The sequence below is a fragment of the Mandrillus leucophaeus genome, unplaced genomic scaffold (assembly GCF_000951045.1).
Source record: "Mandrillus leucophaeus isolate KB7577 unplaced genomic scaffold, Mleu.le_1.0 Scaffold169, whole genome shotgun sequence".
NCBI lineage: Eukaryota > Metazoa > Chordata > Mammalia > Primates > Cercopithecidae > Mandrillus > Mandrillus leucophaeus.
Window position 1 is genome coordinate 3,908,004 of NW_012101687.1, and position 14,285 is coordinate 3,922,288.

The 14,285-nt window shown below is 39.2% G+C and overlaps 1 protein-coding gene across 1 annotated transcript in view; it reads left to right on the plus strand.

Moving 5' to 3' along the window:
* NUP107 (nucleoporin 107kDa) overlaps positions 1-10,475 on the plus strand; it is a 63,687-nt gene extending 53,212 nt beyond the window's left edge. The window contains exons 24-29 of the mRNA XM_011976594.1: positions 641-743; positions 1,440-1,600; positions 2,698-2,823; positions 3,221-3,334; positions 9,617-9,784; positions 10,139-10,475. Coding sequence (XP_011831984.1) covers positions 641-743; positions 1,440-1,600; positions 2,698-2,823; positions 3,221-3,334; positions 9,617-9,784; positions 10,139-10,246 — 780 coding nt within the window. The 3' untranslated portion in view covers positions 10,247-10,475. The remainder of the gene's footprint in view (positions 1-640; positions 744-1,439; positions 1,601-2,697; positions 2,824-3,220; positions 3,335-9,616; positions 9,785-10,138) is intronic.
* Positions 10,476-14,285: the final 3,810 nt, after the last annotated feature.

Below are 14,285 nucleotides of genomic sequence, written 5' to 3' on the forward strand. Positions count from 1 at the left end.
CTAGTTTTTTGTATTTTTTAGTAGAGATGGGGTTTCACCGTGTTAGCCAGGATGGTCTCGATCTCCTGACCTCGTGATCCGCCCGTCTTGGCCTCCCAAAGTGCTGGGATTACAGGCTTGAGCCACTGCGCCCGGCCTTATTTTTATTTTTTTGAGACAACAAGGTCTAGCTCTGTTACCAAGGCTGGAGTGCAGTGGCGCTATCTCTGCTCACTGCAACCTTCGCCTTCTAGGCTCAAGCCACCCTCCCTCGGTCTCCCGAGTAGCTGGGATTACAGGCATGTGCCACCATGCCCAGCTAATTTTTTGTATTCCTTGTAGCGAAGGGGTTTTGCCATGTTACCCAGGCTGGTCTCAAACTCGTGAGCTCAAGGGATCCGCTCTCCTTGGCCTCCCAATGTGCTAGGATTACGGATGTGAGCCAGCATGCCCAGCAGTATTTTCTGTAATTTAATAGAGAGCTGTTAAATATGAAAATACACTAAGGAAAGTTAGATGCTTTCATAATTTTGTATAACTTGAGGGAAAGTGATGTTTACTGGAAGTACAAGTGTAAGTTAATTCTACTAATTTGTAGAATATCTTTAAAAAAAAAAAACCCCTGATGTTCCTTTTTCTTTTTTTCCCCTTTCATAAATAGGAGGATCGTTTAAAAATTGATGTAATTGACTGGTTGGTATTTGACCCAGCGCAGAGGGCAGAAGCACTGAAACAAGGCAATGCAATTATGAGAAAATTCTTGGGTATGCTATATTTTTATGCAGCTTCAAACTCCTGGGCGCCATTCTTCTTTCTACCTCAGCCTCCCAAGTAACTGGGACTACAGGCACCTGCCACCACACCCACCTAATTTTTAAACATTTTTTTCTAGAGATGGGTTCTCACTATGTTGCCTAGGCAGGTCTCGAACTCCTGGCCTTGAAGCAATCCTCCCACCTTGGCCTCCTGAAGTGCTGGGATTATAAGCGTGAGCCACCACACTCAGACTTTTTATTCTTTTTTTAAACGTTTTTATTCAAATTCATGTGTTTTTGAATTTGGGGGAGTTGTTTTTGATTCTTCCATGGGGAGGGAAAAACCAGCCACTCTTTATCAAACATGGTATTATGAAACAAAACATTTTAATGGTGAATTTTCATTATCTTAATCAATTTTGCAAATAATCGCAAGGCTATCAGACTTTGAAAAATTAATTGCTTCAAGACATAGAAGTATGTAAAAGTAACTGCATTTGGTGTATCCTTTTGTGATAGTATCACATTGAGATAGGAAAAAGCCAGTCTATCAGGTAGAAAGATCACCAAGACTTTTAACAGAGTGCTTTGGGCCCTGAAATAGATACAGGTCACTGTAAAATTTGTAAACCAGTGATTTGACTCCTTTAGAAACCATTACAGGGAAGTCCACGGGTATTCAAAATTGTGTGTCTTTTTTCACAGCATCAAAAAAGCACGAAGCTGCAAAAGAAGTATTTGTGAAAATTCCTCAGGATTCTATAGCAGAAATCTATAATCAGTGGGAGGAACAAGGAATGGAAAGTCCGCTTCCTGCTGAAGATGATAATGCTATCAGAGAACATTTGTGCATCAGAGCTTATTTGGTGAGACTGTAAAGAAAGCCGCAAATGTGCCTATCTTCATGATGATTTTTCGGATTCACTCTCAGAGTTTGAACTTTTTTCTAGAAGTAGTGTTGGTTCATCTTACCTCTCTTGTGACTATAGTGCTGAGTCATCCACAAGGGGACTGACATCATGACCTTGTCTTCATTAGCTTGATTCTCTAATCGATGCTAACCAACCAAGATCATCTCACATGGTAGATAGTGTCTATGATGTCTGGAAGTTATGTTTTCTTAAGATTTTGTGAACGCATGTCTCAGCTTTAAATTTCTGCTTTTATCAATAACTGAGAAAAAGCAAGATGCTGTAGGTTTGTTATGACTAAAATAGCAACATACTCATTCAAAATTCATTCAAGGCCAGATGCAGTGTCTCACACCTATAATCCCAACACTTTGGATGCCAAGGCAAGAGGATCGCTTGAGCCTGGGAGTTCAAGACTGGCCTGAGCAACACAGTGAGATCCCCCCATCTCTACAAAAAAATAAAAACAAAATTCGCCAGGCATGGTAGCATGTACTTGTAGTCCCAGCTACTTGAGAGGCCGAGGTGGGAGGATCACATGAGCCCAGGGAGTTGAGGCTGCAGTGAGCGGAAATCATGCTTTATCTTCATTAGATCATGCACTCCAGCGTGGGTGACAGAGCAAGGTCCTGTCTCAAAAACAAAAAAAAAATTTATTCAATAAATAATTATGTAATTATAGTGGGTTAGGTAGTAGGGCCATATCTGTGGATAGCACCCTATCCTTGCCCTCTAAAAACTAATAGGCTAGTTAAGAAGACAAGTACACATGCCTATGTTACAGAGCGATAAATGTCAAGATACATATATAGTCAGGGTGCTGATATTGGAGAAGATGCCAGAAAACACAATATATATACCTTGTTTGTCACTTGACAAAACATTTATTCATGATAGGAATTTTTGGATGCAAAAAATATATATATTTAACAGTTTTTATTTCTTGATGCTGCAAAATTATTTCTAAGAATCAAATGTTAAAAATTTTGGTGAAATGATAAAAGTGAAAACTTTTGTTATTTTATATTTTGGTTCTTTATTTTACATTTTAGGAAGCCCATGAAACCTTTAATGAGTGGTTTAAGCATATGAATTCAGTTCCACAAAAACCTACTTTGATACCTCAACCAACTTTTACTGAGAAAGTGGCTCATGAACACAAAGAAAGGAAATATGAAGTAAGTTAAATACGGATCTGGGATGTGCCTATTGCATCTTATAAATGTATTGTTGTATATTTAAATAGATCATTTCTTCAGCACTGTCTTTCTATCATAACAGGTAATCTTCCTGTTAATGTCCTGCTTTGGAAGACACAATCTGTTTAGTTACTTTTCTGTAGGTAATTAACCAAACATGAAAAATGCCTTCAGGTGACATGAACATTCATTTACAAAGTTAACATTTTAGCATTTTATTTAACTGCAGTCTGTTGATACTTATTTTTGTATTTGGCAGACTGAAACGTCAACTCCTTAGAGTGATGTTCTATATGTATGTTCCTGTCTGTACTTTACAAATACATTATTTATTGGGTTTTATACATTATATGTCTGCCTTGTGTTTGTTCTGCAGATGGATTTTGGTATTTGGAAAGGGCATTTGGATGCCCTAACTGCTGATGTGAAGGAGAAAATGTATAACGTCTTGTTGTTTGTTGATGGAGGGTGGATGGTGGATGTTAGAGAGGTAAGCTGTGTGCATTGTTTATAGCCAAAAACCGAAACAGTCACCATGTTTTTTTAAAAATGTTCTGTCTCTAAATGGGAGCATCTACAGATTTTACATAATTGTAGATATAGCTAAATCCCATATTTTAAGCTAAACTGAAAATACTAGCTAGGGAATGGGAATATTTGATTCTTGGATAAACTGTTAGTTCACATTTACTATGTTCACACAGGATACAAAAATCTAATTTTTAAAAATTCTGGAGCTAAAAATTTAATTATACATGTATGTGACTCCATTTACAGATATAAAGATAACTCGAGTAGTATCAGTAAAGCATAGCTAAGGTAGTGGCTCTCACCTCTGGGCTGTCCATTTTAATGACCTGGCAAACTTTTAAAAGATACTACAGGGTTCTACTCCCAGAGATTCTGGTGTAATTGGTCTGAGGTAGGGCAGGGGTTTGTTTTTGTTTTTTTAATCACCTGGAGTGCTTTAATATAATATATAGCCTGTGTTGAGAACCAGTTACAGAAGTATTAAGTGCCATAAGAAAGGCACAAGTTAAGGATTTTCTGAGTACCAGAAAAGAAAAGATTGTTTCCACCTGAAAGGGAACTGGAAAGTATGCTTGAAATGTATAACATTTAACTGAATCTTGAACATACTGGTAGAATTTGGATGAGCTGAGATGAGGAAAGGAAGGATACTGAGATAATAGTCATATAAGGGAAAGACATTGCAGCCTGACCCTGGTGCATGACAGAAACAATGAGTAGCTTAGTTTATCCTTTGTAGACCTAATGAGCTGTCTGAGAACTGGAAATGCTGGCTTCTTGGATATTCGATGTATTATTTTGAACAAAGAAAATGATAGGAGTGTTCTTGATATCTTTCTTTTTGCTATTCTTCATACTCTCATCTATTTAATACTTTTTCTTTAATTTTAGCTGCTGCTTTTTTTTTTTTTTTTTTTTTAGCCTCTCTGACCAGAAGGAAAAAGAATAGAGGCGGGACAGTGAACTAAATTTGAGCCCCTATTTGCCACTATTACTAAGGGAGTAATTATCTCAAATGTCTCCACTTTATTTTTTTGTTGTTGTTTTAGAGACAACATCTTGCTCTGCCACCCAGGCTGGAGGACAGTGGCTTGATCATAGCTCACTGCAGCCTCAAACCTTTGGGCTCAAGCAGTCCTTCTGCATCAGCCTCCCCAGTAGCTAGGACAACAGGCACACGCCATCATGCCTGACTGTTTTTTTTTTTTTTTTTTTTGAGACTGTATCTTGCTGTGTTGCTCAAGCTGGTCTTGAATTCCTAGCCTCAAGCTGTCCTCCCCCCTTGGCCTCCCAAAGTGCTGGGATTACAGGCAGGAGTCACTGTGTCTCCACCCTTTTTTTTTTTTTTTTTTTTTTTTTTTTTGAGAAAGAGTTTTGCTCTTGTCACCCAGGCTGGAGTACAATGGCACAACTTTGGCTCGCTGCAACCTCTGCCTCCCAGATTCTCTTGCCTCAGCCTCCCAAGTACCTGGGATTACAGGCATCTGCCACCATGCCCAGCTAATTTTTGTATTTTTAGTAGAGATGGGATCTCACCATGTTGGCCAGGCTGGTCTTGAACTCCTGACCTCAGGTGACCCACCTTCCTTGGCCTCCCAAAGTGCCTGGGATTACAGGTGTGCGCCACTGTGCCCAGCCGCCGGGTCTCCACTTTTTATCCTAACGTTCATAATAGAACTCCCTTGACTTGTTTTAAACCTTCCACAGGTTCCTCTGGCAAAACCTTTCTCATCTGATTCATGCTGATTCTTTTGAAGATAAAATTTTAATGTTGTAAAATGCTAATTAAGTGTCACTTAAATTTTGAAAAGACTTCAATGCTTTACTTATATATAAATCTTTGCTATTCTAATTATTAATTAAGTAGATTAGGTAGTGAAAGCCACAAAATAGTCTGGGGTCTCATAAAATTGGAGTTGAGGTCAAGCGTGGTGGCTCACGCCTGTATTCCGAGCACTTTGAGAGGCTGAGGCGGGTGGATCACCTGAGGTCAGGAGCTTCAGACCAGCCTGGACAACATGGTAAAACCCCGTTTCTACTAAAAATACAAAAAAAATAGCCCAGTATGTTGGTGCATGCCTGTAGTCCCAGCCACTGGGGAGGCTGAGGCAGGAGAATGGCCTGAACCCAGGAGGCAGAGGTTGCAGTGAGCTGAGATCGTGCCACTGCACTTCAGCCTAGGTGACAGAGTGAGACCCTGTCTCAGAAAAAAAAAAAGGAGTTGAGATGGAAGGCAATGAATGATATGCCATTTTGTTTCATCAGGGATTTAAAAATCAATATTCAGTCTCAATTATTTCTTTAAAACTAATCCAGAAAAGAGGTTTGTTGAACAGCTAAATGATTAATAACATTTTAATCACCTTTGTTGAGCCTAATACTCATATGGTCGATGATGTAGGGCACTGTTCAAGGCTCCTGCTAACACATGTCACTTGTATGTAAATTAGAAAATTGTAATTCTAGCTGGGAGCGGTGGCTCATGCCTGTAATCCCAGCACTTTGGGAGGCCGAGGAGGGCGGGTCACATGAGGCCAGGAATTTGAGGCCAGCCTGACCAATATGGTGAAACCCCGTTTCTACTAAAAATACAAAAAATTGGCTGGGCACAGTGGCTCATGCCCGTAATCCCAGCACTTTGGAAGGCCAAGGTGGGCGGACCACGAGGTCAGGAGATTGAGATCATCCTGGCCAACATGGTGAAACCCTGTCTCTACTAAAAATACAGAAAACTAGCCAGGCATGGTGGCACGTGCCTGTAGTCCCAGCTACTTGGGAGGCTGAGGCAGAAGAATCGCTTGAACCTGGGAGGCGGAGGTTGCAGTGAGCTGAGATCGTGCCACTGCACTCCAGCCTGGTGATGGAGCGAGCCTCTGTCTCAAAAAAATAAAATAAAAATACAAAAAATTAGCCGGGTATGGTGGCTCGCACCTGTAATCCCAGCTACTAGGGAGGCTGAGGCAGGAGAATCGATTGAATCCAGGAAGGCGGAGGTTTCAGTGAGCCAAGATTGCACCACTGCACTCCAGCCTGGGCAACAGAGGGAGACTCCGTTCCAAAAAAAAAAAAATTTTAATTCCCTTCCCTTACATAGATAGATTCCATGGCAAGTGCACACAACATATAGAACAGAACACAGGCTAGATTTCAGCCCCACTGACTTGCTTGGCCAGCCACCCTTGTACAAGGCATGGCTGTATGCAATAGCCCAAGCATTATGTGCTTTTTTATATAGCTACCCCTCAAGTTTTTAAATAACTGGAATAGTCCCCTTAGTGTTGGGGCTGGTGGCACAGAGGGATGGCAGAGAAAATGGAGCAGGCAGGTCATCTTTACCTACCTTTCACTACCTCTACCTCTAGTACATTCTAGTCCAAGCCTCTGCTGTCTTCCCTGGCTTCTCACTGTTCTTTATACAACCTGTTCCTTATGCAGATGGACTAGTGACCCTTTCAGAATGGAATATATGCGACTCTCTTACTCAGAACTTTCTGATGCCTTCTTATTGCACTTGGAATAAAATCTTTCTTTTCTTGATGTACAAGAGTATACATACTTTTGTTTTGTTTTGTTCTTTTTTTTAAACTAACCCCCTAATCTTGTGTCCTACTGCTCTCCCCTCACTATATCCTAGCCTTCTGGGCCTCTTCACTGGTTCCGCTCTGCCTAGAATGCTCCTTCGCCAAGATATGTGCATGGATGACTTTGTACTTCTTTCAGCAGTCTGCTCCAATGTCATCTCTTTCAAGAACCTCTCCCCAACCCAGCCACCCTATTTAAAATAACATGTATGCACGTGTATACACACACACACACACACACACACACACACACACAAATAACACACACACCTGTCCCTTTTAATCTCCATATCCTGCAGTAGTTTTCTTTATAGCACTTAGCACAATCTGATATAATACGTATTAATTTATTTGCTTTTTTATGTCTACCCTCATTAGAATATAACCTTCATGAAGGGAGTAACCTTGTTTTCTTTATTTCTTTGACTCTGGCACTTAAAATAATGCTGAGCACATGAGAGGCTTTCAGTGGTACTTGGTAAATGAATGATAATTGTGTTACTGAGGTTAATGTACTGTCTTCAGATTAGGAATAGCTGTAATAACAGTACCAATCAACTCTTGCTATCAACACATATTAGGTAATGAGTTTTTCTCACATACAAGACACTATGTATCCCTAGTGGAAATAATCTGTCTGTTTTACATATTTACGGGCTATTTCAAAGGTTTTGTTCGTTCAGATGAGAAAAATATCTTCAGTTTTAGCAGAGCTGTTTATTTACTTTTCCCTGTAGCAAATTGCTGGGTCTGTCAGCCATTACCCTGGATGGTTGCTGGCAGCCTGCCCGCTAGTATCAGAATTCATTGTAATTAGCAGAAGAGATTACCTGCAGCACACTCTGATATTATGGCAGCAACAGGATTTAGGAAAAGCAAATCTGTGTCCATCCTATGAGATGAGAAAGTAACCTGCTGCTTTTCAGGCAACAAGGAGTCAGAAGCCAGGGGCACCCGGCCTCTTTAACATAGACAGAAAGACTATATTGGAGCACAAATGGAAAGGTCCAGAAAGAAGCAGTCCTCTTATTCTTACTGGGTTCTAGGTTGGGATCACTAATATGAATTACAAATAAAACCTTGAAGTATTTAAAATCCACCTCTGAAGGTAGCAAGTATCTATTTGAGGAAAGAAATACACGTGCTTCCCTTGTAAAGAAGCACTTTAATATTTGCTTTTATGTATTTATGCTTCAAACAGGACCAAAATATTAATAGTAATTTTTCCTATGTGTGGAAACTTGACTTAAATTAGCCCAAATTAGTACAATTACTCCTTGGTATTAATTACCAGATTATATTTTGTTGTTGATTAAGCCCTCCACTTACATCTTCATTTGAAAAATGTTTTAGCAATTTAATATAGCCTCTCACATGAAGATATTTTTAGATATTCCATTAGGCTTTTCAAAGGAGCAGTTATTATTTTAGCTTATCCTGTTTTTATGTTTTTTGTTTTTTCTGCACTATTAGTGCTATTGATTTCCTTTCTGTTTTTAAGATTATTTCAGAAATTGTAGTGTGTCATTCCTGTAATCCCGGCACTTTGGGAGGCTCAGGCAGGAGAATCACTTGAGCCCAAGAGTTTGATACCAGCTTGGGCAACATAGGGAGACTCCAAGGGAGTGGTGATTGTTTTCTGTTCTGATTTTTGCTCTAATGATATTCAGTTTCTAACTCATTCTTTTTATGCATGCAAATAATAAAATTATTATTTTTTTAAAATAAAAAAATTAGCCAGGCATGGTGGCACATGCCTGTGGTTCTTAGCTACTTGGGAGGCTGAAGTAGGAGGATCGCTTGAGTGCGGAGATCAAGGCTTCAGAGAGCCATGATTGTACCACTGCATTCCAGACTGGGCAACAGAGAGAGAGACACTGTCTCAAAAAAGAAGAAAAAGATAAAAAAAGAAAAGAAAAAAAAAAAAGAAATTATGTGTTTGGTTACTTTTTAATTATTTTAATTTTCAAATTTGTTGTAAGTAAATGTAGTGGGCATAAGAGGTTTACTCTTTTTTCTGTACTTTTACTGTTCACATTGATTGTAAGAAAGATCCATGTATGTATAAAGGAATGACAATTGTTTTTCCTTCTTGTTTTCCTCATATATCTGTTCTGACTCATTAATTGTATTATTCAAGTCTATAGGTTCTGTTTTTCTGTTTTTAAAAATTATATGAAGAAATCATAAATTCCATTTTCCTTGTTTATAAGAAAAGTAGTCTGCAGTGAAGTTGACCCTCCCTGTGTGCCCCTCCCCATATCCTCTTTTTCCCAGCAACAGTCATTGCTGTCAGTCTGGTGTGTCCTCTCAGGCCTCCTTAGAGCTATCTTGATTTATATGTGTAAACATCCAAGGGAGTGGTGATTGTTTTCTGTTCTGATTTTTGCTCTAATGATATTCAGTTTCTAACTCATTCTTTTTATGCATGTTTTTATTCAGGACACAGTAAGTTTATTAGAAATACAAATGCAGAAGCATTTTATTTTCACTGTCATACCTCTGACCTCTCTGTAGTCTACTTTATTCATCTTCATACTTTTTTGCTGTTAAATCTTATCTACCAATTACATTCTGGATTTGGTTCAGTACTTAGCTTTTCTTTTTGTAAGGATCTTTAGCTTAAATTGTTAAAATGATTTATTGATGTCTGTTTGTAGGATGCTGAAGAAGACCATGAAAGAACACATCAAATGGTTTTACTGAGAAAGCTTTGTCTGCCAATGTTGTGTTTTCTGCTTCATACAATATTGCACAGTACTGGTCAGTATCAGGAATGCCTACAGTTAGCAGATATGGTATCCTCTGAGCGCCACAAACTGTACCTGGTAAGTTCTAGAGCATTGTAGTTTTAAATTTTAATGATTTGATATGCTCGGTAGTAATATTTTGTGAAGATGTGTTTACATTTGTAATTGTTCTTGGATTTTCTTAAAGTAATAGTCCTGTTTTAATGTTTGTGCTTTTTTCCCAAAATGTGTATATATTTGTAAGCAGTTAGAAATATATAGACTGACTCTGAGAATTCGCCTTGAAATTCCTGAACCACTCTAATTTACTAGCCTTTGGCTACATAAATCTTAAAGAGGAATTTCTTCTTATATGAAGCTAATCAGATTGATTAGCTAACTAAGTTCATACTTGTCTTTGTTCTCATTCTTATTTCTCTTTTTAAAAATCAGGTATTTTCTAAGGAAGAGCTAAGAAAGTTGCTGCAGAAGCTAAGAGAGTCCTCTCTAATGCTCCTAGACCAGGGACTTGACCCATTAGGGTATGAAATTCAGTTATAGTTTAATCTTTGTAATCTCACTAATTTTCATGATAAATGAAGTTTTTAATAAAATATACTTGTTACTAATTTTTTCTTTTGCATTGCCATGTAAAATTTAGCCATTTGAATTTTGTACGTTTCAGAATATTATCGTGACACTTTGAACATGTAATGTATGTATATCAGCGTTTCTCTGTATGCTTATTAATAAAACTATATAAAAACTAAAATTTTTCTGTTTTTACAAATTCGAGGATTGTCTCTTTATGAGAAAATTAAATTTTCTATTCTAGTTTTTTCTGTAATCATAAGCATTCTGATATTTTAAAATCATAAAGATGGGCCAGGCGTGGTGGCTCAAGCCTGTAATCCCAGCACTTTGGGAGGCCGAGACGGGCCGATCACGAGGTCAGGAGATCAAGACCATCCAGGCTAACACGGTGAAACCCCGTCTCTACTAAAAAATACAAAAAACTAGCCAGGCGAGGTGGTGGGCGCCTGTAGTCCCAGCTACTCGGGAGGCTGAGGAAGGAGAATGGCGTAAACCCAGGAGGCGGAGCTTACAGTGAGCTGAGATCCGGCCACTGCACTCCAGCCTGGGCGACAGAGCCAGACTCTGTCTCAAAAAAAAAATAAAATAAAATAAAATCATAAAGATGATGGAAAGTGGATTTATTTTTAAGCCAGGTAAGTAATTTTTTATAAAATTTAGTATTTTTTGAATATTAAAAGTAAGACTATAAAAGAATGTTTTCTAACATAACATGCTATTATTATTTTAGTTATTTTGAAGACATTTCTAGTTTAGCTTTCATTTAGCAAACTTCCTATCAAAACAAGAGTATATAAAAACTTAGCATAGTACCTGGCACATAGTAAGCACTGAATACATTGGAGATTACAAATCCAGCTCTTCTAATAGGGGAAATACCATAAGTATATTTAAAAGGTGTCATTAAAAAATACAAGTAGTGGCTGGGTGCAGAGGCTCACGTCTGTAACCCCAGCACTTCAGGAGGCCAAGGCAGGCGGATCACCTGTTGTCAGGAGTTTGAGACCAGCCTGGCTAACATGGTGAAACCCTGTCTCTACTAAAAATTACAGAAATTAGCTGGGCATGGTGGCAGGCACCTGTAAACCCAGCTATTCAGGGGAGGCTGAGACATGAGAATCTCTTGAACCTGGAGACAGAGGTTGCAGTGAGCCGAGATCGCGCCACTGTACTCCAGCCTTAGGGACAGAACGAGACACTGTCTCCAAAAAAAAAAGAATTACAAGTAGTCTGAGCAGGAAGAAGCTCTCTCCAGCTGAAAAGACTCTCAGGAAGTAATATTGGGTTGGGATTTGAGTAATGCACTGAATTTGCAAAGGCAAAGAGAGACACAAGAAGGATGAGGCTCTCTACAGATTAAGAAATCAGTATGAGCAAGAAATTATAAATGCTGGGCATTTTTATGAACCAACAAATACACCAAATAGGCTAGAGTGTAGGGCTTATAAACAGGAGACAACTAAAAGAATGTGAATCTAATAGAAAACAGTAATTCCCCAAACTTGCTAATCATCTAAGGAATTTCTTGAATATGTATTTATAGATGCCACCCCTAAAGAGAGCTGGCTCAGGAAGCCTGAGATGGGATCATAGAATTTGATCAGCTCTATATTATGTGCTTTTTTTGTTGTTGTTTCTCTAAAGAATTAATCTTGTCTTCCTGTTTTCTTTATTCTTACTAATATGCAAATGATTTTTACAGCTCATGCAGTCCTGTAATCATGATTATTGCTATGCTGCTTTGCAAAAAATAAAAACAAAAAATTCATACCAAAACAAATACAGACTAGATTGGGGGCGGGGAGGGGAAAGAAGTGAGTCTTAAAAGTAGTTTTGTTACTTGCAACCAACTATATATATAGAAACTTTGTACAACCTAGGGTGACTATTTCCAAAGACTATTACCTATTTGTTGAACAACAGTGGAAAACTACTTAGCCTAAATGAGGAGGAGGAATATTATATGCTTCCATCCTAACTGTATGTGGGTAAATGGACAAGGTCTGTCATCTATTTAGGAACTTGTTTTGCATACCCCCTCACCTCTGTATTCATCTTTTGTTTTGCCTTGTTTTTTGAATGTAATTTTAAAAACAACAACAGAAACCCACTAAGGTTATAGAATTACAAAATTCTTTCAACCTTAGACTCTTAATTAGGATGCCCTCAAATGGACTTGTTTTTCATTTTTATTTATTTATTTTTGAGATAGGGTCTTGCTGTGTCTCCCAGGCCAGAGTGCAGTGGCATGATATCTCACTGCAAACCTCCATCTCCCAGGTTCAAGTGATTCTCTGCCTCAGCCTCCCTAGTAGCTGGGATTACAGGCGCCTGCCACCACGCCTGGCTAATTTTTGTATTTTTAGTAGAGACAGGGTTTCGCCATGTTGGCCAGGCTGGTCTCAAACTCTTGACCTCAAGTGATCCACTCACCTCGATCTCTCAAAGTGCTGGGATTACAGGCATGAGCCACAGTACCTGGCCAATTGGACTCATTTGAGTCCTTAGGTAGTCAATATGTGTGTTGCTGCTTATTTAAATACAGTTCAAGTTGGAGCCCCAAGAGCGCCAATGTGCTCCTCACAATTCCCAGATGCCTCTGTCTTCCTGAACACCAGAAGTGGTGGGCACCTGAGTGGGAAATTTCAGGCAACTTAATTTAGTTCCTCAGTGCCTACTCTTAAAGAACTGGGTTTTCATTCTAGAGAAGAAACTCTTAACAAGGGCATGTTTCCTATCGCAGGTTCACATACTAATTTTTAAAAATTTTCTTGGTGTAACTTATGCCAAGGAATTATGAAGACTTTTTCCCTGAGTATTGCATGAAGGCTACAAAGTTGCAACAGGCATGTCCTGGGTGTGAACGTTTTAATTTCCCTACCTCATTCATTTAATTTAGAGATGGGGGTCTCACTGTGTTGCTCAGCTTCAAAGTCCTGGACTCAAGCAATCCCCACGTCAGTCTCTCAAATAGCTGGGACTACAGGCCCATGCCACCATGCCCCACTTGCTCATTTATTTTAATTTTTTTTTTTTACCATATTCTTTCTCTTTTTAATTTTGTGACTGCTGAATTAATCCTAGACTCTATCTTAAAACTAAGAATTGATGTATTGGTAGGAACAGCTGGACATTCAAGATATTTTTGTGATTCCTTTTTTAAAAATCCCCTTTTGAGGCCGGGCGCGGTGGCTCAAGCCTGTAATCCCAGCACTTTGGGAGGCAGAGACGGGCGGATCACGAGGTCAGGAGATCGAGACCATCCTGGCTAACACAGTGAAACCCCGTCTCTACTAAAATACAAAAAAAAAATTAGCCGGGCGAGGTGGCGGGCGCCTGTACTCCCAGCTACTCAGGAGGCTGAGGCAGGAGAATGGCGTGAACCCGGGAGGCGGAGCTTGCAGTGAGCTGAGATCCGGCCACTGCACTCCAGCCTGGGCAACAGAGCGAGACTCCGTCTCAAAAAAAAAATAAAAATCCCCTTTTGTACCTGTAATATCTACAATATATAATCTTGCTCTGTTGACTTGAGGAAGAAGGAGAAAGGAAGAACCTGACTTCTGTGTGAAGGACCTTACTGCAATGTCGATCAAGACTGTTACTCAAAGTTGTAACTCTTAGTCATTGCACCTGACTTTAGGATCCAGAACATACATACATATACACACACACACACACACACACACACACACCCCTAGAGACAGCTGTATACAGTTCTGGCAAGTTGTGCGTTTATTTCTCGAGTTGTAATTGAACACAATAGCACTTGTTTACATTGTCAAGGGGACATCTTTAGAGAACACATTTTCTCACTGTTGAGCTAATAATGCTTTGTGAATGTATGATCTAAGGAGAAACCCTTGTAGTTATACCCGATGAGGCTGTCTGTTGGAAAGTAGATTTTGAATGTCTTTCTCGAAAAACAAAAAATAAAAACATGCTTTCGATAAGTTCTTTCCCCCTCTGGCGAGGGCTAAATTTGCTCAGCATTTAATAGGTAAAATTG